Source organism: Mercenaria mercenaria, chromosome 15, assembly GCF_021730395.1.
Source record: "Mercenaria mercenaria strain notata chromosome 15, MADL_Memer_1, whole genome shotgun sequence".
In the NCBI taxonomy this organism is placed as follows: domain Eukaryota; kingdom Metazoa; phylum Mollusca; class Bivalvia; order Venerida; family Veneridae; genus Mercenaria; species Mercenaria mercenaria.
The window spans coordinates 59,378,456-59,405,995 of NC_069375.1; the positions used below are offsets into that span (position 1 = coordinate 59,378,456).

Below are 27,540 nucleotides of genomic sequence, written 5' to 3' on the forward strand. Positions count from 1 at the left end.
TCTTTAACCCATTATTTTCTTTTCATTTTTTCGTTAATTTGTGATAGAACTTTCATGAAAAATAGGTGTAGGAAAAAGTGATGTTCTCTAAAGATACGTAAAGACAACCTGAAGTTTTCTTTTTTTATATATATGAAAGAAAGAAGGGTTTGAATTACTGACCTTTAACCTATAATTCAGATATTTTGAAAAATAAATTCGTCTAAGGTAGATTGGTATTTTTTAGCTTCACCGGTGATCTAGTCAAAATCTCCACCCAAATCGTGCGGCGTTGAATATTTTGTATTCTTACCAGAAATTTGATGAAATTTATGAAACGAAATTGCATTTAAAGGGTAAAAACATTTAACTGTAATTAAATAATGAACTGAAGTTGTCTAAATTGCTTTTTTAAATAACAAACTATTAGAAATTTTCATACTGCGGTGTATACTTAGTTTCTACCGCGTGTAAATGGTCCTAGCTCCCGAATGAATTGCGTGTTGAACTTTTGGCATATTATGCTGATATTGTTAGCAAAATGCGGCATATCACAGTAAAATCTTGGCATCATCCCCTGTTTGGCCAGTTACCACTGATTCATGCCGTAACATTAAATTTGTGCCCCAAAAAAACGGAAGGAATGGCACCTCGCGTGACCACTGGGCGTGTCTGAGTACCTATCAACTTTCGTAACAAGTTTTTTATTCATCACTTCAGCAGTCAAAATGTGCAAGAAACAGGTAAAAGTAGTACCATTACCACAATACCCTAATACCTCAAGCCTTTAAAGTGTTTAATTCTGCCTTAAACAGCCCATAAATCCTTACTTTTGTGTAGTTTACAATCTTATGCATTCTAACAACATGGAGATGCTTGACAGTCTGGAGTCACGTGATACTGTTCATGGAAAATTACCTGTACTTACACTGAATAAATTGCGCTACGTAATATGAAAAAGGCAAAGCCTCTGAGCGAGCGTAGCTTAAACGGCAAAGAAACTATTCACTGCTTAAAACAATTCCGAGAACCTATTCACTTGAAAAGAAACAAAAATTTAGTGTCATTATACCTGTAACAGCGAATATCATACGTTGCAAAAATTATGGAAAACCGGTGTCACGGTTACATCATTACCTGTTTGTGGCGTTCTTATTGCTTTATGCTTTTTTATGATATTCTATCCCATTTTCTGGCCAATGCTTGATCTTTTAAAAGAAAATCATATTTTTTTCTACCAACTGGAAATCTTTCTTGCATTATTTTTGAGTGATGGATAATATTCAGCAATCAAATGAAGTTCTGTATTCACTGCCAACAAAGCATTTCCTGTGAGCACCTGTTGTCTAGGGACACGCACTTTGTAAATCAAAAGCAAAATTGAAATTATTTCCATAACATAACTTTTTTAAAAATAAAGACACCTAATGAACATAGAGATTGTAACTCAAATATAAAATTTAAAAAAAAAAAACAAACAATTTTCCCGACTTTGACGGAAGTAGAACAAAATGGCGGCACCCAAAATGGCGGCGCCCAGACGAGAGGAAAATTTTTCAGCTACATCACTTTGCCCCATTCGGCACACCTTTGTTATATTCGCCTACACATTGCCGTAAGGCGAGCTACGCGCTCGCAATTGCGCTTCTCGCAATTGCTCGCGAGCTGCGCTCGCTATTAATATACAAAATGCCAATTAAAATCCAGTTATGGATTGAAGTCTGTTCAAAGTAAGTGCTTATATGCATCTCGTCATTAAATTATGAGGCAGAGTTCCTTTGCCGAAGCTGACCAGCAGTAATGTCAAACTAGCATTAAAATATCAAAATTGTAAAAAAAATCTACAAAAAAATAAGACAAAAAAAATTTAATTTAATATTGATGTTCATAGTTCAGATTTAAAACATTGCCTTTAAAATTTTGTAAGTAGTTGGGCAGTGTTCTTGGTTATTTGCATTAATTAATTACCACAATGCCTTTCAAAACTTTATGAAATTAACATTAATCAACAGTGATATGTAGAAACTTTTGTTGTGAAGTATAGAACTGGTTTCCCCGATTATAGAGACTGTCTGTAGAAAGCTGGGAACCAAGGGGCACGAATTTGTCTATGTCTATGTTATACTGCTTAACAGTCATTATCGATTATAACTAGCAGGCGCTTTGTCAGGGATAGCTGTTAAAAAGAATAAGAATATAGAGATTATGTGCATCTCAAAGATAAAGTAAAAGAACTATTTACAGGTCAGGTTAAAAAGTAAAAGCAGGAAGTTGTATTAGAACTGATAGAAGGGTGGTAGCTGCCCAACAAATACTTCTAAGTTGGGACTAGCTTGCAAAGACACGGGGAGACTGTTCGACAGACGTATGCTTCTGGGAAAAAGGGAGTTTGAATGATAATGTGTCTTTGAATACGGTATCAAGTAGTTCCAAGTTTCTGGTAGGTTTAAGGTTACTGTGGTCAACAAAAACAAGGTGTTGTTGGATCTTGTATAACATAGTAACTGAGCTGATCTTACAGCGTTGTTCTAGGGTTTGCCAGTTTAATTCATTTATCATTTTGGAGACACTACTGGTGTAATTGTAGTCGTTATAGACATATCTTGCTGTAGATCTTTGAACTTGCTCAATTTTATGGGTTAGGTATTTTTGCCATGGATGCCATATGGTGGAACAGTACTCTAACTGGGGTCTAACATAGGTTTTATATGCAACCTCTTTGACTCTCTTATTTGGGGTTTTGACATTACGTTTGAGGAATCTTAGGAAATTTTTTGCTTTTGATGTTATATTATTGATATGATTGGTCCATGATAGGTCTTTACTAATGGTTACGTGTAAATATTTGGCAGAATCAGCCGATTTTAACTTGATGTCATGCAGCTTATAAGGGAATATTACAGGGTTTCTTTTGCGACTGATTCTTAGGACTTTGCACTTATCTGGATTGAATTCCATGGACCAATCAGACTCCCAGGTTTCGAGACTGAAAAGGTCTTGCTGTAGGGCTTGGGCATCACTGTTTGATTTGACCGTAACATAGACTATTGTATCATCTGCGAACAGCCTCACCTTGCCTTTAACACTTTCAGGCAGATCATTTATGTACGAGAGGAAGAGGCAAGGTCTGAGGACCGAGCCTTGTGGGACACCAGAGAGGACGGGGAGATTGTCTGAATTGTGACCTTCGACGACAACCTGCTGAGTGCGACCCTGAAGGAAGGACTTGACCCAAAAAGTGACCTGTGGATTGACACCTAGTCTTTGTAACTTGTTGACTAGTTTGTGATGATCTACCTTATCGAAAGCTTTGCTGAAGTCCATGACTATGATATCTGTTTGTTGACCTTGTTCTAAAGTGTCACTGACTTCTTTGGGAAAAACTTATTAGCTGGGTTTCACAGCTTGCCTGTTGCACAGTAAATGGGCCAAATGTGTCAGCATCAAAGTCAAAAATTAAAGTTAAAGGTTTCTTACCTGTTTTAAGCCTTTTTCATGAAGTTATATGTTTTAACTTCATGAAAAAGTAAAATAATAGATAACTTTTTGCTAATTTTTGTTTTTATACATCATTTTCTATCAGTGGTTGGGCAAGGGGACGGACGTTACATGGGAATGTAAAAAGCTTGTTTCTGAAGCTGTTTACTGTCATTCAGATGAGAAAATTCACCAAATCAATAAACCAGTATATCTTTACAAGAAACTTATAAAAAAATTTGCCAAAAATTGGAAAAAAAATTTTTTTTGTTATTTTACCTGTCGAAGCAGAGAAGGAAAAAAATAGCCATACTCATATTTTTCCTGTTACCATTTTTAATATTATACTTAATTGGATAACAACCTTTTAAATGAAAACACAAGAACATAAGTTATTAAATATTTATTTTTTTGTATATTTCTTTTTTATTTAGGCTTCAAAACTAGTAAAGAGAAACTGATGGCAAAGGGGGACGGACGTTACATTATGAGGGGACGGACGTTACACTAATTATATACATTTGTTTTTCAAGCTTTAATGTGGCTCTACTGAATAAAAACAGATTCTGTTAATGTTAAACCTATCTAGATGAATGAAAAATGATACAAAGTAATAAAATAAAAAGAATATGCTGAATTAGAGTCTTAAAATACGGAGGGAAAAAGAAAACAGTAATATTTTTTAATCAGGAAATTGATAGTGTTCGTCTTATGTATTCACTGACTTAATGAAAAGTGTTTCTAAATTTTCATTATATGCTACTATGTCATTCAATAAAAGATATGTGTGTGGTAATGGTACATCTTACTGCTATAGTTAAGTAAATTAGGATGGACGTTACAAATTCACCATAATTTCTAACAATTTTTTTTTGCAAAAACCATGTTGAAGAATAAAACAAAACGAAACAGAACAAAATGAGAAAATGTATTAAAATACAAATGTATTTCTTTTCATGAACATGTAAATGATATGTATCATATACTATCATACACTTTTAAGAAAGTGACAGCAATCATCATCTCAGCACAAGAAGGGGATAAGAGCTCTGACATCAAACACTTTTTTAACCGAGGTGAGGAGGATCATTTTGTTTCACTTTGAATTTCACAGATACCACTATAAATCATATTGATATACATAGATTAAGAAAAATCCCTTAAGTATGTAATCTGAAACTAATTAGATAGACAGTATTTTCTATTCCCCAGTTTTGGGGATTGAAGGAAGGATCCATTAGGAGGGGAAAATATGTTGTAATGACAAATACTATTTGGGTCCTTAATATGAGTTTGAAAAAAAAATACCCTGGACCCTGTACAACAGTTGGTACATTTACTTAAAATATCTGTGGTTCATTGCCATGACACATGTATCAGATTTTGTTTATGAAATGATCATAATATAGAGAGAAAAAAAATATTCAATTTAAGGGTCTACACAACCATGTGGCCATCATCACTGGCATGAGCCTGGATCATAAAATTAGTTCAACTTAAAAGAATTTCACACATTTAGTCCCACTCCTAATCTGCATATGACAGCAAGCTCCTCCCCTTTCTGACAGTTTTTCAAAAGAAATCACTTTGTATATACAAGGTTCATTAACGAGTCAGTGTTTTTACAAGGACAAGGTATGGATCCAGAAATGTATATACAGGGTCCAGTTTTATTGCACCTTGTATAACGCTTAAGTTTTCCCAAAGTATGTGTTTATACAAGACTCGTTAAGAGGGTAAGTGTTGTTTTTAGAATCTTACAAGGATCCAGAGATATATACATGTATAAACTGGGCAGAGTTAAGTGGATCCATTTTATCAGTTTTGTATATTTTTCTCATGTTGTTTTTATAGCCAACTGTTGTTTCAGCAGGGGTCTCGTTACATGTGACATATTATTCTTTTGAATAATGGCCTCATATTTGTAAATAAATGCTTCATTGGGAATGATTTAACACACAGCATCTTTATTTATCAATATATAACCTTCAAAAAGTTACTGATGGATAACAAAATCAGAACATATGAAGTATTCAATTATCACAATTTTGTAACATTCGTCCCTTTTCTGTAACGTCCGTCCCCCTATGTTTCAGATGAAGATGATACAACATCATATAAATCTAAATGAATCTTTTTATATATTTATTACTTATTGATGCATGTCCTATCAAACAGGAGTTAATTTCATTTAAATTTCCTCACATAGCATAAAAACAAAGATTTTTGCTCTAAGTTTCAGTTTTTAGCTCGACTATTCGAAGAATAGTCTAGCTATTCTACTCACCCTGGCGTCGGCGTCGGCGTCACACCTTGGTTAAGTTTTTGCATGCAAGTACATACAGCTATCATTTAAAGGCATTAGCTTTGAAACTTATTTATTCTGTTTTATGGTCAATACCTACCTCTCTGGGTCAGTCCATAACCGACATGTATTTTGAGCAAATTATGCCCCCTTTTGGACTTAGAAAATTTTGGTTAAGTTTTACATGCAAGTTACTACTCCAAAACTAATGCAGATTTGAATTGAAACTTCAACATGTGCCTTCGGGTTATAACTAGTTGATAGCACCAGTCCCATAACCTGACCTCATTTTGGATTATCCCTTTGGACTTAGAAAATTCTGGTAAGTTTTGCGTGAGTAATAAGCTATTACTAAGCATATTAGATTGACAACTATTTTTCTTTTTCTGATAATTACCTACCTCATGGCAAGTCCATAACTTGACATGTATTTTGAGCAATTATGCCCTTGGACTTAGAAAATTCGGTTAAAGTTTTACATGCAAGTTACTATCTCCAAAACTAATGCAGATATTGATTGAAACTTACATGGTCTTTGGGGTTATAAACTAGTTGATAGCACAAGTCCATAACTTGCTTCTTTGGCCAAAATTATGCCCCTTTTGGACTTAGAAAAATTTCTGGTTAAGTTTTGCGTTGAGTACATACAGCTATTTACTAAAAGGCAATAGTTTGAAACTTATTTTCTTTTTCTAGATCAATTACCTTCTCATGGGTCAAGCCCCATAACTCTGACATGTATTTTGCCAAATTATGCCCCTTTTGGACTTAGAAAATTCTGGTTAAGTTTTGCGTGCAAGTACTACAGTATTACTAAAAGGATATAGATTGAACTTATTTTTCTTTTTCTGTCAATTACCTACCTCACGGGTCAAGTCCATACTCTGACACGTATTTGGCAAATATACCCCTTTGGACTTGAAAATCTGTTAAAGTTTACATGAAGTAACTATCTCCAAAACTACTACAGTATTAAATTGAACTTACATATGTCTTCGGGTTATAAACTAGTGATAGCACCAAGTCCATAACTCTGACATGTATTTTGGCAAATTATGCCCCCTTTTGGACTTAGAAAATCCTGGTTAAGTTTTGGTGCAAGTACATACAGCTATTACCAAAGGATATAGCTTTGAACTATTTATTCTTTTCATAGGTCAATTACCAACTCACTGGTCAAGTTCCATAATCTTAACGTATTTTGAGCAAATTATGCCCCTTTTGGACTTAGAAAATCTGGTTAAGTTTAATGCATTACTATCCCAAAAGTAATGCAGATTGAATGAACTAACATGTTTCGGTTATAACTAGTTGATAACATCAAGTCCATAACTCTGATATGTATTTTGTCAAATTATGTCCCTTTCGACTTAAAACTTTTTGATATTTAACATTTTGGGTAATAATTTCCTGCTTCTGTGACAATATTTCGAATAGTCGAGCTTGGCTGTCTTACGGACAGCTCTTGTTTTTCTAGTTTTCAATTTAAAATCCTCCAAAGTATGAAAGAAAAAAATTTTTCAACATTGTTTTTGATATTTTCATACTTTTTACATACTCTTGTGAAATAATAGTATCAGATATTACCATCAAAACATGAAAACACTACATTTTGTACATGATTAAGAAAAGCATATATAGGGGGACGGACGTTACAGGGACGGACGTTACACATAACTTTTGATATTTCGTCATTTTTTTCCCAGCAAGGCTGCAGATCTATTTATTTTTCATTTTTTCATGATAGGTATGTCATTAAGCATATATGAAAGTAATTAATATCAATATATTCATATTCCATATTAAAATAATAGTGGGGGACGGACGTTACACTTTTTTTCACGCAAATGGTTTTTTGGGTGCTTAAATGGACTTTTTTACTAAAATGTCCATTGATAAGTGCTGCAAGCATTTTTTTTTCATCTTCTACAAATACATAGTAAGACAGTGAGCAAGAAAATTATTTTGAATATGTAAAATTAAGACATTTTGTGTTCAATTCAAAATTTAGCATTTTTGTTAAAAACAGTGGTGTTACATGAGTCACTCTTTATTATCATATTCATAAAAATGTAACGACTTCAGTGATCATCAATGTTATACATCATTTTGAAGCTAATAAAATTATCTGCTTAAAGGTTTTCAAATCAAACTTATATTTTGTTATTTGAACATACTGTAGCATTTTTTTAAAAAGTGTAAAAATCCAATGCTAACGCATTACATGAAAAAACGGCCTATTTTCAGCCATAAAATGGCTTTCAAATTTTTTTTTGGTTGATTATATGATTTTTTTTTTTACTGCAGCATTTGAATACTAATAAGACACATTGAAAACAGTTTTAACAAAACTTGAAACAGATGTTCCTCTATAAATAAAATGCAATTACATGTTTTTTGAAAAAATTGGCCCATTTACTGTGCAGCAGGCAAGCTGTGTTTTGACCTGAAACCATGTAGGTAGGGACTGAGAATGTTAAACTGATCATAGAAGGACATATGTTGGAAACAAGAATGTGTTCCATTAACTTAGAGGCAATACATGTGAGGGATATGGGGCGGTAATTTGAGGGTTTACACTTAGGGCCTTTTTTATATGCAGGGGCAATGACTGCATGCTTCCAGTCATTGGGGACAATACCAGTATTGAGGAGATTTGGAATATGTAGGTAAGGACAGGGGCTATTTCTAAGTACAGTTCCTTCAATAACCTAGGTGGCAGTTCATCTGGGCCAGAGGCTTTACTTGGATCCAGGCTTTTAAGGAGCTTTTCTACACCTTCCTGAGATATGTTGACCTTGGGCATGACTGGTTTATTTACAGGGGTTAGCAGTTGTTTGCATGACTGGGCAAGGCTTAGGGGCTGAGGCCGTGAGAAAACTGACTCAAATTGTCGATTGAGTATGTTTGCTTTTGCTGTCGGATCGACAAATGTTTGACCTTCACTTTTGAGAGGAGCAACACCACTATTTTCTGTCCTATTCGATTTGACAAATGAGTAGAACTTTTTGTTTTGACCTGGTTTGGAGTCGGCAGTGAAGATTATTGTGTCTAAATACTGCCAGTAGCTAGTCCTAATATCTTTTTGTATTTTTAGCTCACCTGTCACATAGTGACAAGGTGAGCTTTTGTGATCACCCTTCGTCCGTCGTCTGTGCGTGCGTCCGTCCGTCAACAATTTCTTGTCTGCACGATAGTGTTTTCATTTATGATTTTATTTAAACCAAACTTGCACACAACTTGTATCACCATAAGATCTCAGTTCCTTTCTTGAACTGGCCAGATCCCATTATGGGTTCCAGAGTTATGGCCCCTGAAAGGGCCAAAATTAGCTATTTTGACCTTGTCTGCACAATAACAGCTTTATTTATGATTTGATTTTAACCAAACTTGCACACAACTTGTATCACCACAAGATCTTTGTTCCTTTCTTGAACTGGCCAGATTCCATCATGGGTTCCAGAGTTATAGCCCCTTAAAGGTCCAAAATTGGCTATTTTGGCTTTTGCAGCCATATAGAGACTTCATTTATAGTTTGATTTGATACAAACTTCCAAAATATCTTCAACAACAATAAATCTTGGATTCCATGACGAACCTGTCAGATCCAATTGTAGGTTCCAGAGTTATTTTATATCTTATTACCTCCCCTGATTGTAATCAAAATGGATTTGTATCAGTAAGTACTTATAGGACTTATTTAGAATTTCATTGTTGTCATTAGTTGGACTGAGACAATCAGGGTAGATAACTATGGACTGATTTTATGTCAAATTACCCCCCTTTATTTCAAATTAAAATGGGTATTATATATCTCCGTAACTAATGAAGATACTGATCTGAATTTTTATTTCATTTATGTCAACAGATGGACTTGGACAATCAGTGAAGATACATATTGACTGAATTTATAACAAATTACCTCCTTTATTATTTATCTAAATGAATACACCTTAGCAGCTTCTAATGAGATTGGTTTGAAACGATCATATCATTTTGAACAATGGTACTCAGGTGAGCGACACAGGGCCATAATGGCCCTCTTGTTCCCTTTAAGCATTTATAATCTTTGACCAGTTTTTCAGAGTGGGAGTGGGAATTTGACCTTTGTATTTTGGAAAACAGACGGTCCCATTTCCTTATTTGCCTAATGATGGCAGGAGTAAATTTTGAAGGAAAGCGTTTCAGTGATCCAGACTGTCAAGGCTGACTAATACAGATGTGTTTATTTTTAGAAACGTTTTGGATTCTTTCAATTTTTTGTAGTTCAAACAAAGATAGAAGTGCAGTTGTTGCAAAAAACAGAAAACTGTTAAGTTTATGTCTATTTCATAAAGGAGTAACATGTAATTAACCACTAAAGGGCACGAATATATGGTAACACGGCATATATAATATTCAAGAGGGATGATAAATTTGCATATTTTTCATGTCCCTTTAGGTGTTGCCATTTATTCAGATGTGGGAAGATGCCAGGATTATGTCCATATTGCCACTTATCTACAGAAAAACCTTGATAAAGTCTAGGATATATCACACTGGGTTTCAGAAATATACAAGTTTATTGGTAGCTACCAATATTTTTAGCTCGACTATACGAAGTATAAGGAGAGCTATCCTACTCACCCCGGCGTCGGCGTCTTTCCACGTCCCCACCTTGGTTAAAGTTTTGGTGCACTTTCTCTTTTTTCAACTTATCTCTGTAATTACTTGATGGATTTGATTCAGACTTGAAATACTTATTCCTCATCATCATCCACATCATCTGACATAAGGGCCATAACTCTGGCACCATTTTTTCATGAATTATTCCCCCTTTTTACTTAGAATTTCAGGTTAAAGTTTTGGTGCACTTTCACTCTACCTCTGTTATTACTGAATGGATTTGATTCAAACTTGAAACAGCTGTTCAGCATCATCACCCACATCATATGACACAAGATGCGTAACTCTGGCACAATTTTTCATGAATTATTCCCCTTTTTACTTAGAGTTTCAGGTTAAGTTTTATGCACTTTAACTCTATCTCTGTTATTACTGAATGGATCTGATTCAAACTTAAACAATTGTTCAGCATCATTACCCTTATCATATGACACAAGGTGCATAACTCTGGGACCAATTTTTCATGAATTATTTCCCCTTTTTACTTAGAATTCTAGGTTAAAGTTTTGATGCACTTTCACTCTGTCTCTGTTATTACTGAATGGATTTGATTCAAACTTAAAATAGTTGTTCAACATCATCACCCACACCATATGACGCAAGGTACATAACTCTGGCACCAATTTTTCATTAATTATTCCCCCTTTTTACTTAGAATTTTAGGTTAAAGTTTTGATGCACTTTCACTCTGTCTCTGTTATTACTGAATGGATTTGATTCAAACTTAAAATAGTTGTTCAACATCATCACCCACACTATATGACACAAGCTGCATAACTCTGGCACCAATATTTAATGATTTGAATTATGCCCCTTTTTGCTTAGGATATACTTTAAATATATAGTGTTTTGATACATTTTATCTTTACCTCTCTTATTACTTTAAGTTGATATTTTTGACATAGACTCAGGCTATTGTGCAATATCTTCATCCACAATTGGAGTCATTAAACACTCCAGTGACAGCTCTAGTTTCCTCAGATGTGCCCAGTTTCACTATCCAGCATCGAAATAGTCGAGCGCGCTGTCTCCTGTGACAGCTCTTGTTTTCTGGTAGCCCTAATATTAAGTTTACTTGGCAATGACCATTTTGGTTTATTTACTAAATGCTTGTATAGTAATGTACACTACAGTTGGATGGAATGCTAAATTAATATAGGGTTTCATAATTTTCGCTTACACACATTTTGTTACAGATTTTGTTCTCTTAAATAGCAATTATCATTACTCATTTTTCTCCTTTTTCATTTTAAAAATACATGTATCTAAAATGAAGTTGAAAAGTAAAATATTTTGAGATCGTCACTACGAAAATGCGTTTATATACATGGGATAAGATTTAACAAATTGTGTTATCGTTTTGGCAATCTGTTGAGTTTCAACTTTCTTTAAGAAAGTTTTTAAATATTTCTTTTTTTTTTCAATAAGAGGCTCCAAAATAATTTTTGATGGCTATTAATGTACATATAACTTTCTACTGAACTTAACCTTTAGCCTGCTGGCGGCAAGTGATTCTGCCTTTGCGACCAGTGCAGACCAAGATCAGCCTGCACATCTGTGCAGTCTGATCATGGTCTGCACTGTTCGCTATTCAGTCAGTAAATTTTTAGTGAAAACCCCTTAGAATAATAAATTGTAGTGCCCATATTGAATGATGGCTTAATCCATTTTAGAAATTTAGCAGGCTAAGGGTTAAAAGGTTTCTCAAATATCTAGTGACATTTAAATGCTCCTATACACTGTCAGATCTAAATTATGAGGGTGATTTGTAGCCATGATAGATGACTTTGAATTTTAGGAAAATATGAGATATTGAAAGTGATCCAATAGTGATCAAGGCTGGTCAAGCTTTAATTGCCCAATCAGACTTAAATTTATGAAAAGAGCCGTGAAATGATGACCAGGTCACAAAGACTTTTATAAATCAATAAATTAAGCAAACTGATTTGATCAGTGTAAGCTGCCTTTTGATATGAAGGTGCAGGTAAAATAGTTTATTATACATGTACACGCACAAATTTTCAGTCTGAAACAAAGTATTTCACTCCTGACAGATTAAAAATTTTTTTTACAGTGGGACTACTTGTTTTTAATGCAACATTCCACTTATCAAACATCATACTGTTTCAGATGAGTTTCCATTCTTATAAATTTGTCTAAAATTTGTACCTTGATCATAGTTCATTGATTAGCCACAAGAACCAGATTTTTTTTTTTCAAACCTCAAAATAAAAAAAAAGACACAAAAACTTTTTAAGGACAAAGGAAATATAATATTTTTAGCTTGACTTCGAAGAAAGAGTAGAGCTATTGCATTCGACCCAGCTGTCGCAGTTGGTTAAAGTTTTGATAAAGTCAAATATCTCTGTTACTATCAAAGATTTTGATTTGAAACTTAAGGTATTAGGCCCCTAATAGTAATGTTTAAAAAATGGCAAAAATTGAATACAAATAAGGGGGTTAGGCCTTTAGAGCATCAGGAAGTTGATTTCTAACATCAGCGACCATGTTTAAAGCATAACAAGTGTAGTTTCTCAACTTTTTGTCAAAAAGTTGAAAAAAATATTCTCAAAGGCCATAAAAACATTCAGGGTCCGGCCAAAAATTTAGGGTAGGTCGGGATACCGGAAACAATTGTTTTTTTTACGCCTAACACAGCTTATATAATATTCAGGAGGGATGATAAATTTGCATATTTTTCATGTCCCTTTAGGTATTGCCATTCATTCAGATGTGGGACGATGCCAGGATTATGTCCGTATCGCCACTAATCTACAGAAAAACCTTGATAAAGTCTAGGATATATCACACAGGTTTTCAGAAATATGCAAATTTATTGGTAGCTACCAATATTTTTTTCTGGTAGCCCTAATATTTAAGTTTACTTGGCAATGACCATTTTGGTTTATTTACTAAATGCTTGTATAGTAATGTATACTACATTTGGATGGAATGCAAAATTAAAATAGGGTTTCATAATTTTCACTTACACACATTTTGTTACAGATTTTGTTCTCTTAAATAGCAATTATCATAACTCATTTTTTAAAGATACATGTATCTAAAATGAATTGAAAAGAAAATATTTGAGATCGTCACTACGAAATGCGTTTATACATGGGATAAGATGTAACAATTGTGTTATCGTTTGCAATCTGTTGAGTTTAACTTTCTTTAAGAAAGTTTTTAAATTTCTTTTTTTTCAATAAGAGGCTCCAAAATAATTTGATGGCTATTAATGTACTATAACTTTTATGACTTACTTTAGCCGTGCGGCAAAGTGATCTGCCTTGGCAGTGCAGACAAGATCAGCTGCCATCTGTGCAGTTATATGTCTGCACTGTTCGTATTCAGTCAGTATTTTAGTGAAAACCCTAGAATAAAAAATAGTAGTGCCATATTGATGATGGCTAATCCATTTTAGAATTTGCAGGCTAAGGGTTAAGGTTTCCAAATATCTAGTGACATTAAATGCTCTATACACTGTCAGATCTAATTATGGGGTGATTTGTAGCCATGATAGATGACTTGAATTTGAATATGAATATGAAAGTGATCCAATATTCAGCTGTCAAGCTTTAATTGCCCTCATTAGATTATGAAAAGAGCCGTGGAATTATGACCAGGTCCAAAGACTTTTAAATCAATAAATTAGCAATATTGTCAGTGTAGTGCTTTGATATGAAGGTGCAGAATATAGTTATATAATGTACCGCACAAATTTCAGTCTGAAACAAGTATTTCACTCCTGACAGATTAAATTTTTTTACAGTGGACTCTTGTTTTAATAGCAACATCATTATCAACATCTCTGTTAGTGAGTTTCCATCTTATAATTTGTCTAAATTTGTACTCTTAATCTAGTGATGCATTAATTGTCATGCTTTGAATGGATCTTTCTGGTAGCATGTGCTGTGGTGCCAATTGCATGTCAGCAATCCACCCAGCCGATCAATTGCAGGGCAAGTACACATTTCGTATAACTCATGATTTTGCTTCTTTGTCTTTAGTAGGATTCATTCATATTATTTATTGCACAGAACCAGTTTTTTTTGAACTAATAAAAAAAAAAGAACAAAACTTTTTAAGGCAAGGAAATATATATTTTTAGCTGACTTTCGAGAAATAGAGTATTGCATCGACCAGCTGTCTCAGTTGGTTAAAGTTTTGATAAAGTCAAATATCTTGTTACTATCAAAGATTTTAAGTAGTTATACTACAATTTACATAGGAAAACATCCATAACTCTGATTTGAATTTTGACAGAGTATGCCCTTTTTAACTTAGAAAGTTTTGGTTAAATTTTTAGCTCACTGTCACAAAAGTGACAAGGTGAGCTAGTGACCGCTTGATGTCGTCGTGCTCGTCCTCAACAGTTTGTAAAAATACTTCTTCTTGAAAAACACTGGGCAGAATATTTCACCAACTTCACAGGAATGATCCTTCAAAATTGTCAAAGATTGAATTCATGCAAACTCTGGTTAATGGCAACTGGGAAGGAAACTTTAAAATCTTCTCTAAAACCAGAAGCCTAGAGCTTGATTTTGTGTGAACATTGTTATGACTCTTCATTTTGTTCAAATATGACCGGCCAGGTCAAATTGATTTTCATAGGAAAATTTAAAAAATTTCTTCTCAAAACCAAAGCCCTAGAGCTTTGATATTTGGTGAAGATTGCCTAGTGGACCTGTACAAGTTATTCAGACATGACCCGGGGGTCAAAATGGACCGCCAGGGTCCTGATTTTCATAGAAAATTCTTCAAAAATTTCTTAAAAATAAACCAGTAGGCTAGAGCCTTAGATATTACAGTGATTGCTAGAGCCTCATCAACATTGGTTAAAATCATGACTTGGGGTCAAAATGCCCCGGTTTCACTTGATTATACTAGGAAAATCTAAAATTTCTTAAATATAACTGAAATTAAATTACTGAGTGCATTGCCTAGGGACTGTATGAAATTTGTTCAAAACTGTCCTCGGGATAAAATTTACCCCCCAGGTACTTGAGTTAATAGAATCTCAACAAAATTTCTAAAATAACCAGAAGGCCTAGGTCTTAATGCTATGTAGCATTGCCTAGTAGACTTTACAATTTTTCAAATAGACCCGGGTCAAATGACCCCGCCATGTGGTTAATTGATTCTTTTAAAATCTTCAAATTTCTAAATAACCAAAGACTAGATATTTGACATGTAGCATGCCTATGGTACCTCTACAAAAAAATTTCAAATCTATACCAGTCAATTGACCAGCCCAGGTTACTAAATTTTATGTACTAAAATAGTATTTTTCATCCTGAAATAACAACATTTTTTTACACATGTGGACAATTTTTTTTATTTGCAACATTCCATTAAAACATCATACTGTTTCAGATGATTTCATTCTTATAAATTTGTCTAAAATTTTACCTTATCTGCAGTGATGCATTCAATTGTCATGCATTTTGCCAGACTGGATCTTTCTGGTTGCAAGTGCCTCGTGGGGTGCAATTGCATGTCAGGCAAAATCCACCCCAGCCGAATACAACATTGCAGGTCAAGTATCTACATTTCTGTTATAACTCTATTGTATTTTGCTTTCTTAGTCTTTAGTAAGGATTCAATTCATAGTTCATTGATTAGCCACAAGAACCAGATTTTTTTTTCAAACCTCAAAATAAAAAAAAAGACACAAAAACTTTTTAAGGACAAAGGAAATATAATATTTTTAGCTTGACTTCGAAGAAAAAGTAGAGTTATTGCACTCGACCCAGCTGTCTCAGTTGGTTAAAGTTTTGATAAAGTCAAATATCTCTGTTACTATCAAAGATTTTTAAAGTAGTTATTACTATCAAAATTTACACTAGGAGAAACAATCCCCATAACTCTTGATTTGAATTTTGACAGAGGTATGCCCCTTTTTAACTTAGAAGTTTTTGGTTAAAGTTTTTAGCTCACCTGTCACAAAGTGACAAGGTGAGCTATTGTGACCGCTTGATGTCCGTCGTGCGTCGTCCGTCAACAATTTGTAAAAAAATCTTCTTCTTGAAAACCACTGGGCAGAATTTCACCAAACTTCACAGGAATGATCCTTCAAAATTGTTCAAAGATTGAATTCCATGCAGAACTCTGGTTGCAATGGCAACCGAAAGGAAAAACTTTTAAAATCTTCTCCTCAAAAACCAGAAGCCCTAGAGCTTAGATATTTGGTGTGAAGCATTGTCTAGTGAACCTCTACTAAGTTTGTTCAAATCATGACCCCGGCCCAGGGGTCACTTGATTTTACATAGGAAAATCTTAAAAAATCTTCTTCTCAAAAACCAGAAGCCCTAGAGCTTAGATATTTGGTATGAAGCATTGCCTAGTGGACCTGTACAAAGTTTATTCAGATCATGACCCGGGGGTCAAAATGGACCCCGCCCAAGGGGTCACTTGATTTTAGATAGGAAAATCTTCAAAAATTTTCTAAAAATAAACCAGAGGGCCTAGAGCTTAGATATTTCACATGTAGCATTGCCTAGTAGACCTCTACAACATTGGTTCAAATCATGACCTTTGGGGTCAAAATTGACCCCTCCCCAGGTTTCACTTGATTATACATAGGAAAATCTTCAAAAATTTTCTTAAAATATAACTGAAACTTAGATATTTCACTTGTAGCATTGCCTAGTGGACCTGTATGAAATTTGTTCAAATCATGTCCTCCGGGGTTAAAATTGACCCCGCCCCAGGGGTCACTTGAGTTTACATAGGAAAATCTCAACAAAAATTTCTAAAAATAAACCAGAAGGCCTAGGTCTTAGATATTTGATATGTAGCATTGCCTAGTAGACTTCTACAAATTTGTTCAAATCATGACCCCGGGGTCAAACTGACCCCGCCCCATGTGGTTATTTGATTCTATATTGAAAAATCTTCAAAATTTTCTAAAAATAAACCAGAAGAGCTTAGATATTTGACATGTAGCATTGCCTAGTGGACCTCTACAAAAAAATTTCAAATCTTGACCCCCCCAGGGTCAAATTGACCCAGCCCCAGGGGTTACTTTATTTTATGTTACTATAAATAGCTTATTTAGTAACTTCTTTATTATTGGCCGTAGGGAAAAACCGAGACCACTTTTCTGTGGTACAACATGGATGGTACCTCCAATTTTTATGTGTATTTTGACATATCTGTACCTTTAAGAAAATTTCAACTATATTTACTCATGATTCTTTTGATTGATCTTGATTATGATTTTTTGACCTTCCTGTCCTGAAGTGCAATGATAACAGGTGAGCGATATAGGGTCATTATGGCCCTCTTGTATAAATTTTACTCTAATTGATATTCAGAGTCGAGCACTGAGAAAAGTCAAGCATGCTGTCTTACCGACAGCTCTTGTTCTGTTTATTTAAACTTTGTCTAAATTATCTATTGAAATCAGGTGAAAGATGATGAGAAATCGTGGTGCACGTGTTGCTGCAATGAATGCAGGTTCTGGTCTGCTGGGTGAGGGGCCAGGAATGGGTGCTGGCATGAAGAGGATGATGGCAGGTATATTATAACCCTTACCTTGCTAGATTTCTATAATGAACTTGTCCATCTTTCAATTTGGACAGTACCATTTTATAACTGTTAAAAGTGGTGCTTATCCAAAAAGATACTGTCTGAATGGCAAACTGTGCAGATCTTGATCAGACTGCACAGATGACAGATGTGCAGGCTGATCATGATCTACATTGGTCACAAGGGCAGAATCAACCGTGTCCAGCATGATTTAAGGGTTAATTAGTTGTAGACTTAACCTGGAGATTTATTTTTCCCTACATATTTTTGTTTTTCTTGGAATTGTTTATAATAAGCTGAATGTCAGTGATAGAATAATAAAATACATTTATAGAATGGTTCATGATAAAATGCATTTCTTGTGAACTGAATTGTATATAAGATAAATGACTTGTGAAAATGAAAATAATGGTATGTTAAGATATGAAACACTTAATAATTCTGTGTATATTTTACAGGAGTAGGCACTGGTGGCTTGCTTGGTAATGCTCCAAACAGTAACAGAGTACAACAACCAAGGGCACTGCTGGACAGACCTGACCTAGGCGGTGGCATGAGGGAACAACAAAATATGCGAGGGGGGCTTTTAGAACGGCCAGATATAAGGGAGAGACAAGGATACAACCAAGGGGGTAGAATGGAACAGCAGGCTGATCCAGGTTACTATGATGAGACAAGAGGGGGATACATGGAACAGCAGGCAGCATATGGACAGGAATATGAGGACCCTAATGCTGGTGTATATGACCAAGGCAGCCAAGACCAGTATGGCCAAGAACAATATGATAGTCAGGACGGGGGCTATGGATATAACTACAACAACAACCAGCAGGCACCTGATTTGTATCAGAATCAAGCCACTAATCAGAGAGGGCTGTTAGAAGAACCTCGTGTTAGAGGAAGTTTGATGGGTCAGCCGCAAAGATTGCACGAGGAGCCAGCTTTTAGGCATGAGGAACGAGGTATGATACATGAGGAAAGAGGTATAAGGCATGAGGAACGGGGTTTGAGGCAACAGGACCATGGAATAAGGCAAAGGCAGACTGGAGGGTATGAGGACAGAGGTCTGTTAGAGGCACCTGCAGAACAGAGAGGTTTGTTAAGGAGGCCTGATGAGCAGCGAAGTATTATGCAGCAGACAAGGGATCAGCAGGGTCAGGCAAATAGGCATCGTGGTCTTCTGGACCAGCCAAGAGAGCAACATGGACTTCTTGATCTGCCAGGGGATCTTGGTTTTGACTCAGCACGTGAACAACACGGTCACATGGAAAGACCACGGTTTGATACACATGCCGAGCAACATGGTATGCTAGATTATCCAAGAGATAGGCAACGGGGTCTGATGGAGCCGCCAAGTCTTATAGAAATGTCTGAGCCCCCAAGGCCTCCGATATCTTTAATGGACGTCCGGAATGAACCTAGAGGTTTGATGGACACACCAGTAGAGCCAAGGGGACTGATGGACATTGGTAGAGAGCCCAAAAGTCTCATGGACAATCCCATGAGTCAGAGAGGCCTGATGGATCCTCCAAGAGAAAACAGAGGAGCAAGGGATCAGAGGGGCTTGCTTGACTTTCCGAGGGAGCAGAGGGGCCAGGTGTCTCCAAAACAGCAAAAGGGAATGAACAGACCGAGGACGAAGCAGAGCGAGTTGATGGAGAAAGCGGATCTACAGATGAAGTTGCTGCAACAAGAGAAGATTAGAGAAATGGAACAGATGGAATTGTTGAAGCAGCAACAACAGGCCTTGCTGATGCAGCATCAGCAGCAACATCTGCATCAGATGCAGCAACAGCAAGAGATACAGCAACAGTTGCAGATTAAACAACAGATGCAGCAGGCAGAAATGATCATGAATGCAAACAAGGGTCAGCCAAGAAGTGGAAGTATACCGTCACTGCTTGACATGCCAACCAGGGGGAAAACCACCCTAGGGAAACGACCAAATGCCCCAGTCCGCTCCCCAGTCCGAGCATCTGATAATAAAAGAGCGAGAATAGGGGTAAGTACATTAACAATAACTATTCACATATCATTCCCTAGACTGTTTGATCAGATGATCTAAGAAAAAGATGCGTTTATTTAGAAAACAATTAATTTTCCAGAATTGAATACACATAATTTTGATCATGGGGCTTTCTAAAGTTCTTTGAATTGCCATGTACTAACCTGAAGTGGATCATTTCAAAATATTACTTACCCTGCAGCAGTGCCAGTCTGATTCTTAAGTTGACGTGTGTTTGTCACTTGTCACACAAGAAGAAAGGCAACACAAAACACACGTTTCTACATTATTACATTTGCAATTTGTCCTAACTTTTATGTCTTCAGTTATTAGCCCACCATCATCAGATGGTGGGCTATTCAAATCACTCTGCGTCCGTGGTCCGTCGTCCTTCCGTCCGTCCGTCCGTCCGTCATTCCGTCCGTCCTTCCGTTAACAATTTCTCGTTATCGCATCTCCTCAGAAACTACCAGGGGGATTTTGACCAGACTTTGTCAGAATGATGTATTGGTACCCTAGTTGTGTCCCCCTGAAAATCAGACTGGTTCAACAAATTTTTAATAAGTTATGGCCCTTTGTTTATTTCTATAATTTACATAGATTTATATAGGGAAAAACTTTGAAAATCTTCTTGCCCCAAACCACAGAGCCTAGGGCTTTGATATTTGGTATGAAGCATCATCTAGTGGTCCTCTACCAATATGATTCAAATTATTTCCCTGGGGTGTAATATGGCCCGCCCGGGGGTCACATGGTTTATATAGACTTATTTAGGGAAAAACTTTGAAAAACCTCTTGTCCAAAACCACAGGGCCTAGGGCTTTGATATTTTGTATGTGACATCATCTAGTGGTCTTCAACTAAGATTGTTCAAATTATCCCCCTAGGGTCAAATATGGCCCCCCCGGGAGTCACATGGTTTACATAGACTTATATAGGGAAAAACTTTGAAAATCTTCTTGTCCAAACCACAAAGCCTAGGGCTTTGATATTTGTAATGTAGCATCGTCTAGTGGTTCTCTACCAAGTTTGTTAAAATTATCCCCCTAGGGTCAAATATGGCCCCGCCCTGGGGGTCACATGGTTCATATAGACTTATATAGGGAAAAGCTTATAAAAACTTCTTGTCAATAACCTACAACATTCAAATTTGGACCACATGTATGGTTTTGAGTGGCAAGATGAACCTTGACATGAGTTGACCTTGATTTTGACCTAGTGACCTACTTTCACATTTCTGTAGCTACAACCTTCAAATTTGGACCACATGCATAGTTTTGTGCACTGAAATAAACTTTGACCTTGACATTGACCTAGTGACCTACTTTCACATTTTTGAAGGTACAGGCTTCAGATTTGGACCACATGCATAGTTCTGTATTCTGAAATAAAATTTGACCTTGATTTTGACCTAGTGACCTACTTTCACATTTCTCAAGCTATAGCCTTCAAATTTGGACCACATGCATGGTTTTGTGTACCGAAACAAACTTTGACCTTTACATTGACCTAGTGACCTACTTTCACATTTTTGAAGGTACAGGCTTCAAATTTGGACCACATGCATAGTTTTGTATTCCGAAATAAAATTTGACCTTGATTTTGACCTAGTGACCTACTTTCACATTTCTCAAGCTACAGCCTTCAAATTTGGACCACTTGCATAGTTTTGTGTACCAAAATGAACTTTGACCTTAAGATTGACCTAGTGACCTACTTTCAGATTTCTGTAGCTATAGGTATCAAATTTAGACCACATAATTAGGATTGTGTACCGAAACAAACTTTGACCTTGATATTGACCTAGTGACCTACGTTCACATTTTTGAAGGAACAGGCTTCAAATTTGGACCACATGCATAGATTTGTGTTGTGAAGTGAAATTTGACCTTGATTTTGACCTAGTGACCTACTTTCTCATTTCTCAAGCTACAGCCTTCAAATTTGGACCACTTGCATAGTTTTATGTACCGAAATAAACTTTGACCTTAAGATTGACCTAGTGACCTACTTTCAAATTTCTCAAACTACAGTCTTCAAAATTGATGCACATGCATAGTTTTGTGTACAAAGAACTTTGTCCTTGAAATTGATCTAGTGACCTACTTTCACATTTCTCAAGTTACAGCTTTCGAATTTAGACCACATGCACAGTGTTGTGTATGGAAATGAAATTTGACCTTGAGCTAGTCAGTAAGTCTTGAAATTTGGAACACACAAAAATGACACATTGGTGGGCGCCAAGATCACTCTGTGATCTCTTGTTTTCTTCAAGGTATATCACTTTTTAGCAACCAGAATTAACAGGAAACATTGTGGAGCAAAAGATACATGTACCGTACTCTTTTTAAGTGTAACACAGTACATAATTATGCTGATTATAAAAAATACAAGCCGGAATGGATACTTCCTTCATCTTAGCATTAAAGCTTCATCTATTTCTCTTGTCCTTTACTAAAGACTTTAGCAAGGAGCAGTTTTGTTGACCTGTCAAAGTACGAGAGGTTTAAGTTTTTCCTATGTAAAGAGGAAAAAAATAAATATAATTCGGGCGTAAATGTACTTTTGATATTGAAATAATCCAGGTAAAGGGGTGCTATAGTTTACTGAATACATGTTTCATACATAGAAGTACACCAATCAATCTGATGTATTGGCACAGTAGGTTAGAGTGAACGCCGAACACCATTGCTCTTACCAGTACACTGTGCAGTCTTTGTTTGCAACTAGGCTAATTTCTTACATTAGATGCCAATTTCTTATGTAAATCATCAGCCGAGATGATCTGAATATCAGATCAACCTAAGTACATGTATATGAACTCACCCAAAGGTCATTTTTGAAGGTCAAAGTATATTTATACCCATGCTTTTCTCATTTTCAAGATAAAAATAAAACAGAAGTTTGTAAGATCAAAATGAACATGTACATGAAACTTTATGACTATGTAAACATCTCTGCTTGATTATTGTTAGCAGATTTGATAGCAGAAAAATTACTGTCCTGCTCACAGAACTTTCTTCACACATAAGAAAAAAAAAACCCTAGAAAAAATAGTTTTTTTGCACTTTTCTTGTCTGTAATGTACTACGACACTTATCTTTTCAGTGTAATGTTGGTAGAGGGTAAGCATTAAAGCATCAGGGCTTTTTTCCCCTATAAATCTACCTCCGGTAAAAGGAGGTAATCCCAATGCAAAAAAGTATGTTTTTTTCCCAAAGTTGAGTTTAAAATTCCCAAATGTTTATACCTTTTAAGGTTTTTGCTGTTTTAAGATAATTTTGTTAACTTGTATGTATGTTTAGGTAAATTATAAAACTGTTGAACAATTACTGAAATGCAGTTCATTAATATTTCACACAAAAACACATTTATGTAGATTTTGGTAATTTGCAAATTGTCCCAATTAAGACAATTTCCGAGAGCATTTTCCCAATGCCACCGGTGTCGGTGGCTTTCCCAAATTGATGGAAAAAAGGCCTGAGCATAAACACTGGTATCTCTGTGACTTACTCAGGGCCTCATCTGCCATTTGCCAATGTAGCCAAATGCTACAAATTCAAAGAACTGGCTACAGATTTTTGAAAGTGGCTGCAAGAATTTTATTTAAATGTTGCCAAATTTCATCAATTCAGCTTCAGTTTGGCAGTTTCTCTCAATTTTAAGCAACTACAACTTTCTGAGGCCCAGTGGAGGCTATGCTTTCTGGGCATTTTATACCCCCATGAAACAACATATCACGTGTTTCTCCTGCAGTTGGTGGATGGACAGCATCCACTAAACTCTATGTTCTCTAGCTTGAGCAGTTCCTGTCCAATCTTTACCAAACATATCACGTGGGTGGACAGCATCCACTAAACTCTGTGTTCTCTAACTTGAGCAGATCATGTCCAATCTTTACCAAACTGGGTTACAGTATTTTTTGGGGGCATAATATCTTTGCCAAGTTTGATAATTGTAAGTGTGTCATAGAGGCTGTGGAGTTATGGTCCTTGAAATATTAAAAATTGTGATCTGGTCTATACCCAGATAATTAGTTCTGATCCAGTGTTCATAGTCAGAATGTATGACTAGTGTGCTCAGTTGCTAGGGTATTTTATATTTAAGTCAAAGGTGATCTGCTGTCACAAGCATATATTTTGACAGTTTGCCGCTCTTTTTGTTACAATATTAAAACATCTATATACAGTGTGAAATCATGAATTTTCATGTTATACTCATTTTCCATGAAACTAAATCCTTACAAAGGAGCATAATATTCAGATCACTTTGTCGTCCAAATTTGAAATCATCAAATTTGTATCCCTTCAAAATAGCCATACTGACTAGTTTAACCACAAAATTATGTGCCAATTAAATGCAATTTCATAAAAATGGCATGTTATTTAACTTCATTGTTTTGTTTTCATACAGTTTAGCTAGTAACCAACAATGGTTAATTAATAACAAAAATCTTTGAAGGCAACAGGAGTGTTAGCTCCATAACATGACTCAAGTTACAGGTGTTCAATATTGGCCCTATCCCTGTTTTTGTATAGGTAAGATTTGTGTGTAATTGACCTCGTAAAAATTTGAGGCAGGAATACATCAGGGTGAACCAGAAATGGTCTTAAGCATACAGGTGGCCTTAATTCAAAGGTTTAAATACACTACAAAATGTTTACATCTTGCAATTAGTGGCCTTATGGTCCTTAAGTTTCCATTTCAGATTGCCTTTAAAACAGGATTGACTTCACTCAAAAACTTACATTTATCCACACAACTGAGTGGTTGCCTTTGTGAAGTGTTGTATACGCTACTCAACTTTCATAAATGGTCATTTAAGGTTTTCAAACAATCAGTAAAAAAAAAACAAATGTAAACACCAATTGTATTATCTTAATTTCAAAATTTACTTATTAATGTGTTAAAAAATGTATTTCATTCAATAAGAATATCACAGAAGAGCGACAGTTTGAACAACAAATCCATTTCAGCCAGTGTCGCTATAGAATTATGCCCCTTTGATATTGCATATGCCCACTGTTCACAGGCAGTGGCGTACCACAAAGCCAGTCATTAGAAGCAATATTATGCCAGATGCTTACAGTGTCAGGATCCAGATAATGAAGGTTAACACTAACAGGATGGCACAGGTGCTGTATTTGTTGTTTCTACAAGTCCCGAATCTGGACTTTACTGGGCTAATCGATTCTTCGAACAATGTAGTGCATCAACTTGCTGCTGCTTCCTTGATCTGCTTGGTGCATTGTCTTTAGCCAGTGTCACGATGCTGTTGCTGCAGTATGAAGAACAATAACAGGAAGAACATTTCTTGAAGTTTTTTGTGTGTACAACAGCAAATTATGTCCTCATGTGCATAGAAACACAACTCTGAAACATCCTCACGTGTATAGGAACACAACAGTTACTCTAAAATGTCCTCATGTGTATTGGAACTCAACTCTAAAATGTCCTCATGTGTATAGGAACACAACTATAAAAAATGTCCTCATGTGCATAGAAACACAGCTCTAAAACATGATTAAGCCACCACCAGGTAGCCTTTACCATGGAGTTTTTGTACTTTATCTTGTTCCCAACGACGTTCACACGATTTTGCTGTTTTGCCAACATTTGATCTACAAAGAGCATATAAACCAAATTAGCCCAGGTCATGAGCAGATGAAATTTAAGCCAGGCCACACAAGGAATGCTGGATAAAAACAGCCTTTACAGTCTCCTTGATTACTTTGATCACAAACCAGCTTCTGCAAGATGCCACAACACAATCTGACTGGAGATAAGCCATCCATGGGAGCCTAACCTGTGTAAGAAGCGAGAGAAACTGATTCCTGAGGTGGAAAATGACCATGAACCTATCCTGACATCTTGTCATTTGCTATAAGCCTGTTATTTGTACCATTGTGCTGTACTTTCCTGCGAAGCACTAAGATGTTCCAAAGTCTTCATCTAAAATTGCCAGACGGCTTGAAATCTCAGTGAATAACATTACCTGTGGCTGTATTTTAAACAAATGGAATTTCAGATGCACATTAAATTTTTTGTCCAGAAAACATCAAATTGATGCTTTTCAGAAGGTGGTGCCAGTAGTTAGCATTCCAACAGCTCTACAGCGTTCTTTGGTTGACTTGTGCACCAAATTAAATTTGTTTTCTATGTGCATTAACTCATAGACAGTACATGTAATACTGTGCAAATGTGTGAACATTTCCGCCATCCCTGTTAATGCACATGCAAAATGAGCAATATTATATCCTACCTAATGTACTACCTTTTAATGTTTCACATGAATATCATAAATCGGTAAGGCGTTTGTCTTTAAATGACGAATTAAAATGTGGTTTGAACAAGAGTTATCACAAATTGAAAACTGATCGAATATGAAAGTTGAGTAGTGTAATTCCTACCTACCTTGGCCCTCAAACTTGCCTCTGTTCAATGTCTAAGACCAAAGATAACATACATATTGACTCGTTTGTCAAGACCATAGTTAAATCATTACAGCTCATGTGTGACCTATAGAAAGCAATTGCTTAATTATAATACATGCTAGACCAGAAGAAACCATGTCAAGTGCAGGTGATTTTCCAGGCAGACAAGATAATCAGACATGGGGCTTCAAAAATTTACGTTTTTGATTGTGAATCTGAATATAAAAGCCACACTCGCATATTCACATTCTGCTTTTTTGCTCGCCGGTTTTGCCATTTTACATTCTTTAGTGATCTTTCAAAGATCTACTGTTACTTTATATATTTATGTTGTATATTTCAGCCACTCAGAAACTGTATAGAAACTGTTGTAAATAATATTGTCACTGAAACCATATCCCAGATGATTGCTGAACATCACATCAGATAAATGATTTCTTGTCAATGTTCTAACCCCAGAACTGTGTCTGTACCAAATTTCAGCCTGCAGATCGGAGAGACAGACGGTCGTCACAACCGGGGAGAAAAGACACGCCGAGAGACCGCTCAGGTGGTCGTCGAAACGATAGAAACAGACGGGGAAGAAAACTATCCAGGAACTCTTCCCCTGATAATAAGAAACGAGACAGAAAAGATTCAGGTATCTCACCTACCCTGGCCAACATTTCCAGGCTTTTGATGTTCGTCTACTCCTCATACTGCCCTCTATTTTAACCCCTAAAAAGTATCAAACAGAAAACCGATATTTGTCCAAATATGAATATTTTCAACAGGTACTGTATCAACGATTTCTTTTTGTAAGAAAATGACCTTCCTTGTTAATGAACAGTGCAATTTTTCATACAGTCTTGCAACAAACTTCACACATTGTTCAGAAACGTCCTTTTAGAGTGGTCTTGTAATATCTTGTACAAGGGTCAGTCAAGAACCTGTGACAATGGACTTTTTGTGTTAATATGAAATAAAACTTCTTCTAGAATCCTTCAATATAGCATCTCCCTACTGTGGGTATAACAAGCGTTCTTGGGAATGCCTCTGTGTTCCGAGCTTATTATCAGGAAACTAAAGTTCTTTACTATGACATGGGTAGCAATGGCGCTTTTTTCTCAATTATAGAACAATGGCACTGATACCCATCCAGT

General features: G+C 35.8%; 1 protein-coding gene across 4 annotated transcripts in view; it reads left to right on the plus strand.

Annotated features, from left to right (window-relative positions):
- The first annotated feature begins 224 nt into the window (after positions 1-224).
- LOC123555829 (myb-like protein X) overlaps positions 225-27,540 on the plus strand; it is a 53,948-nt gene continuing 26,632 nt past the window's right edge. For all 4 annotated transcript variants that reach the window (XM_053525344.1, XM_053525345.1, XM_053525346.1 and 1 more), the window contains exons 1-4: positions 225-335; positions 17,838-17,947; positions 18,418-19,961; positions 26,882-27,038. In XM_053525344.1, the coding sequence (XP_053381319.1) occupies positions 17,845-17,947; positions 18,418-19,961; positions 26,882-27,038 (1,804 nt within the window). In that variant the 5' untranslated portion in view covers positions 225-335; positions 17,838-17,844. The remainder of the gene's footprint in view (positions 336-17,837; positions 17,948-18,417; positions 19,962-26,881; positions 27,039-27,540) is intronic.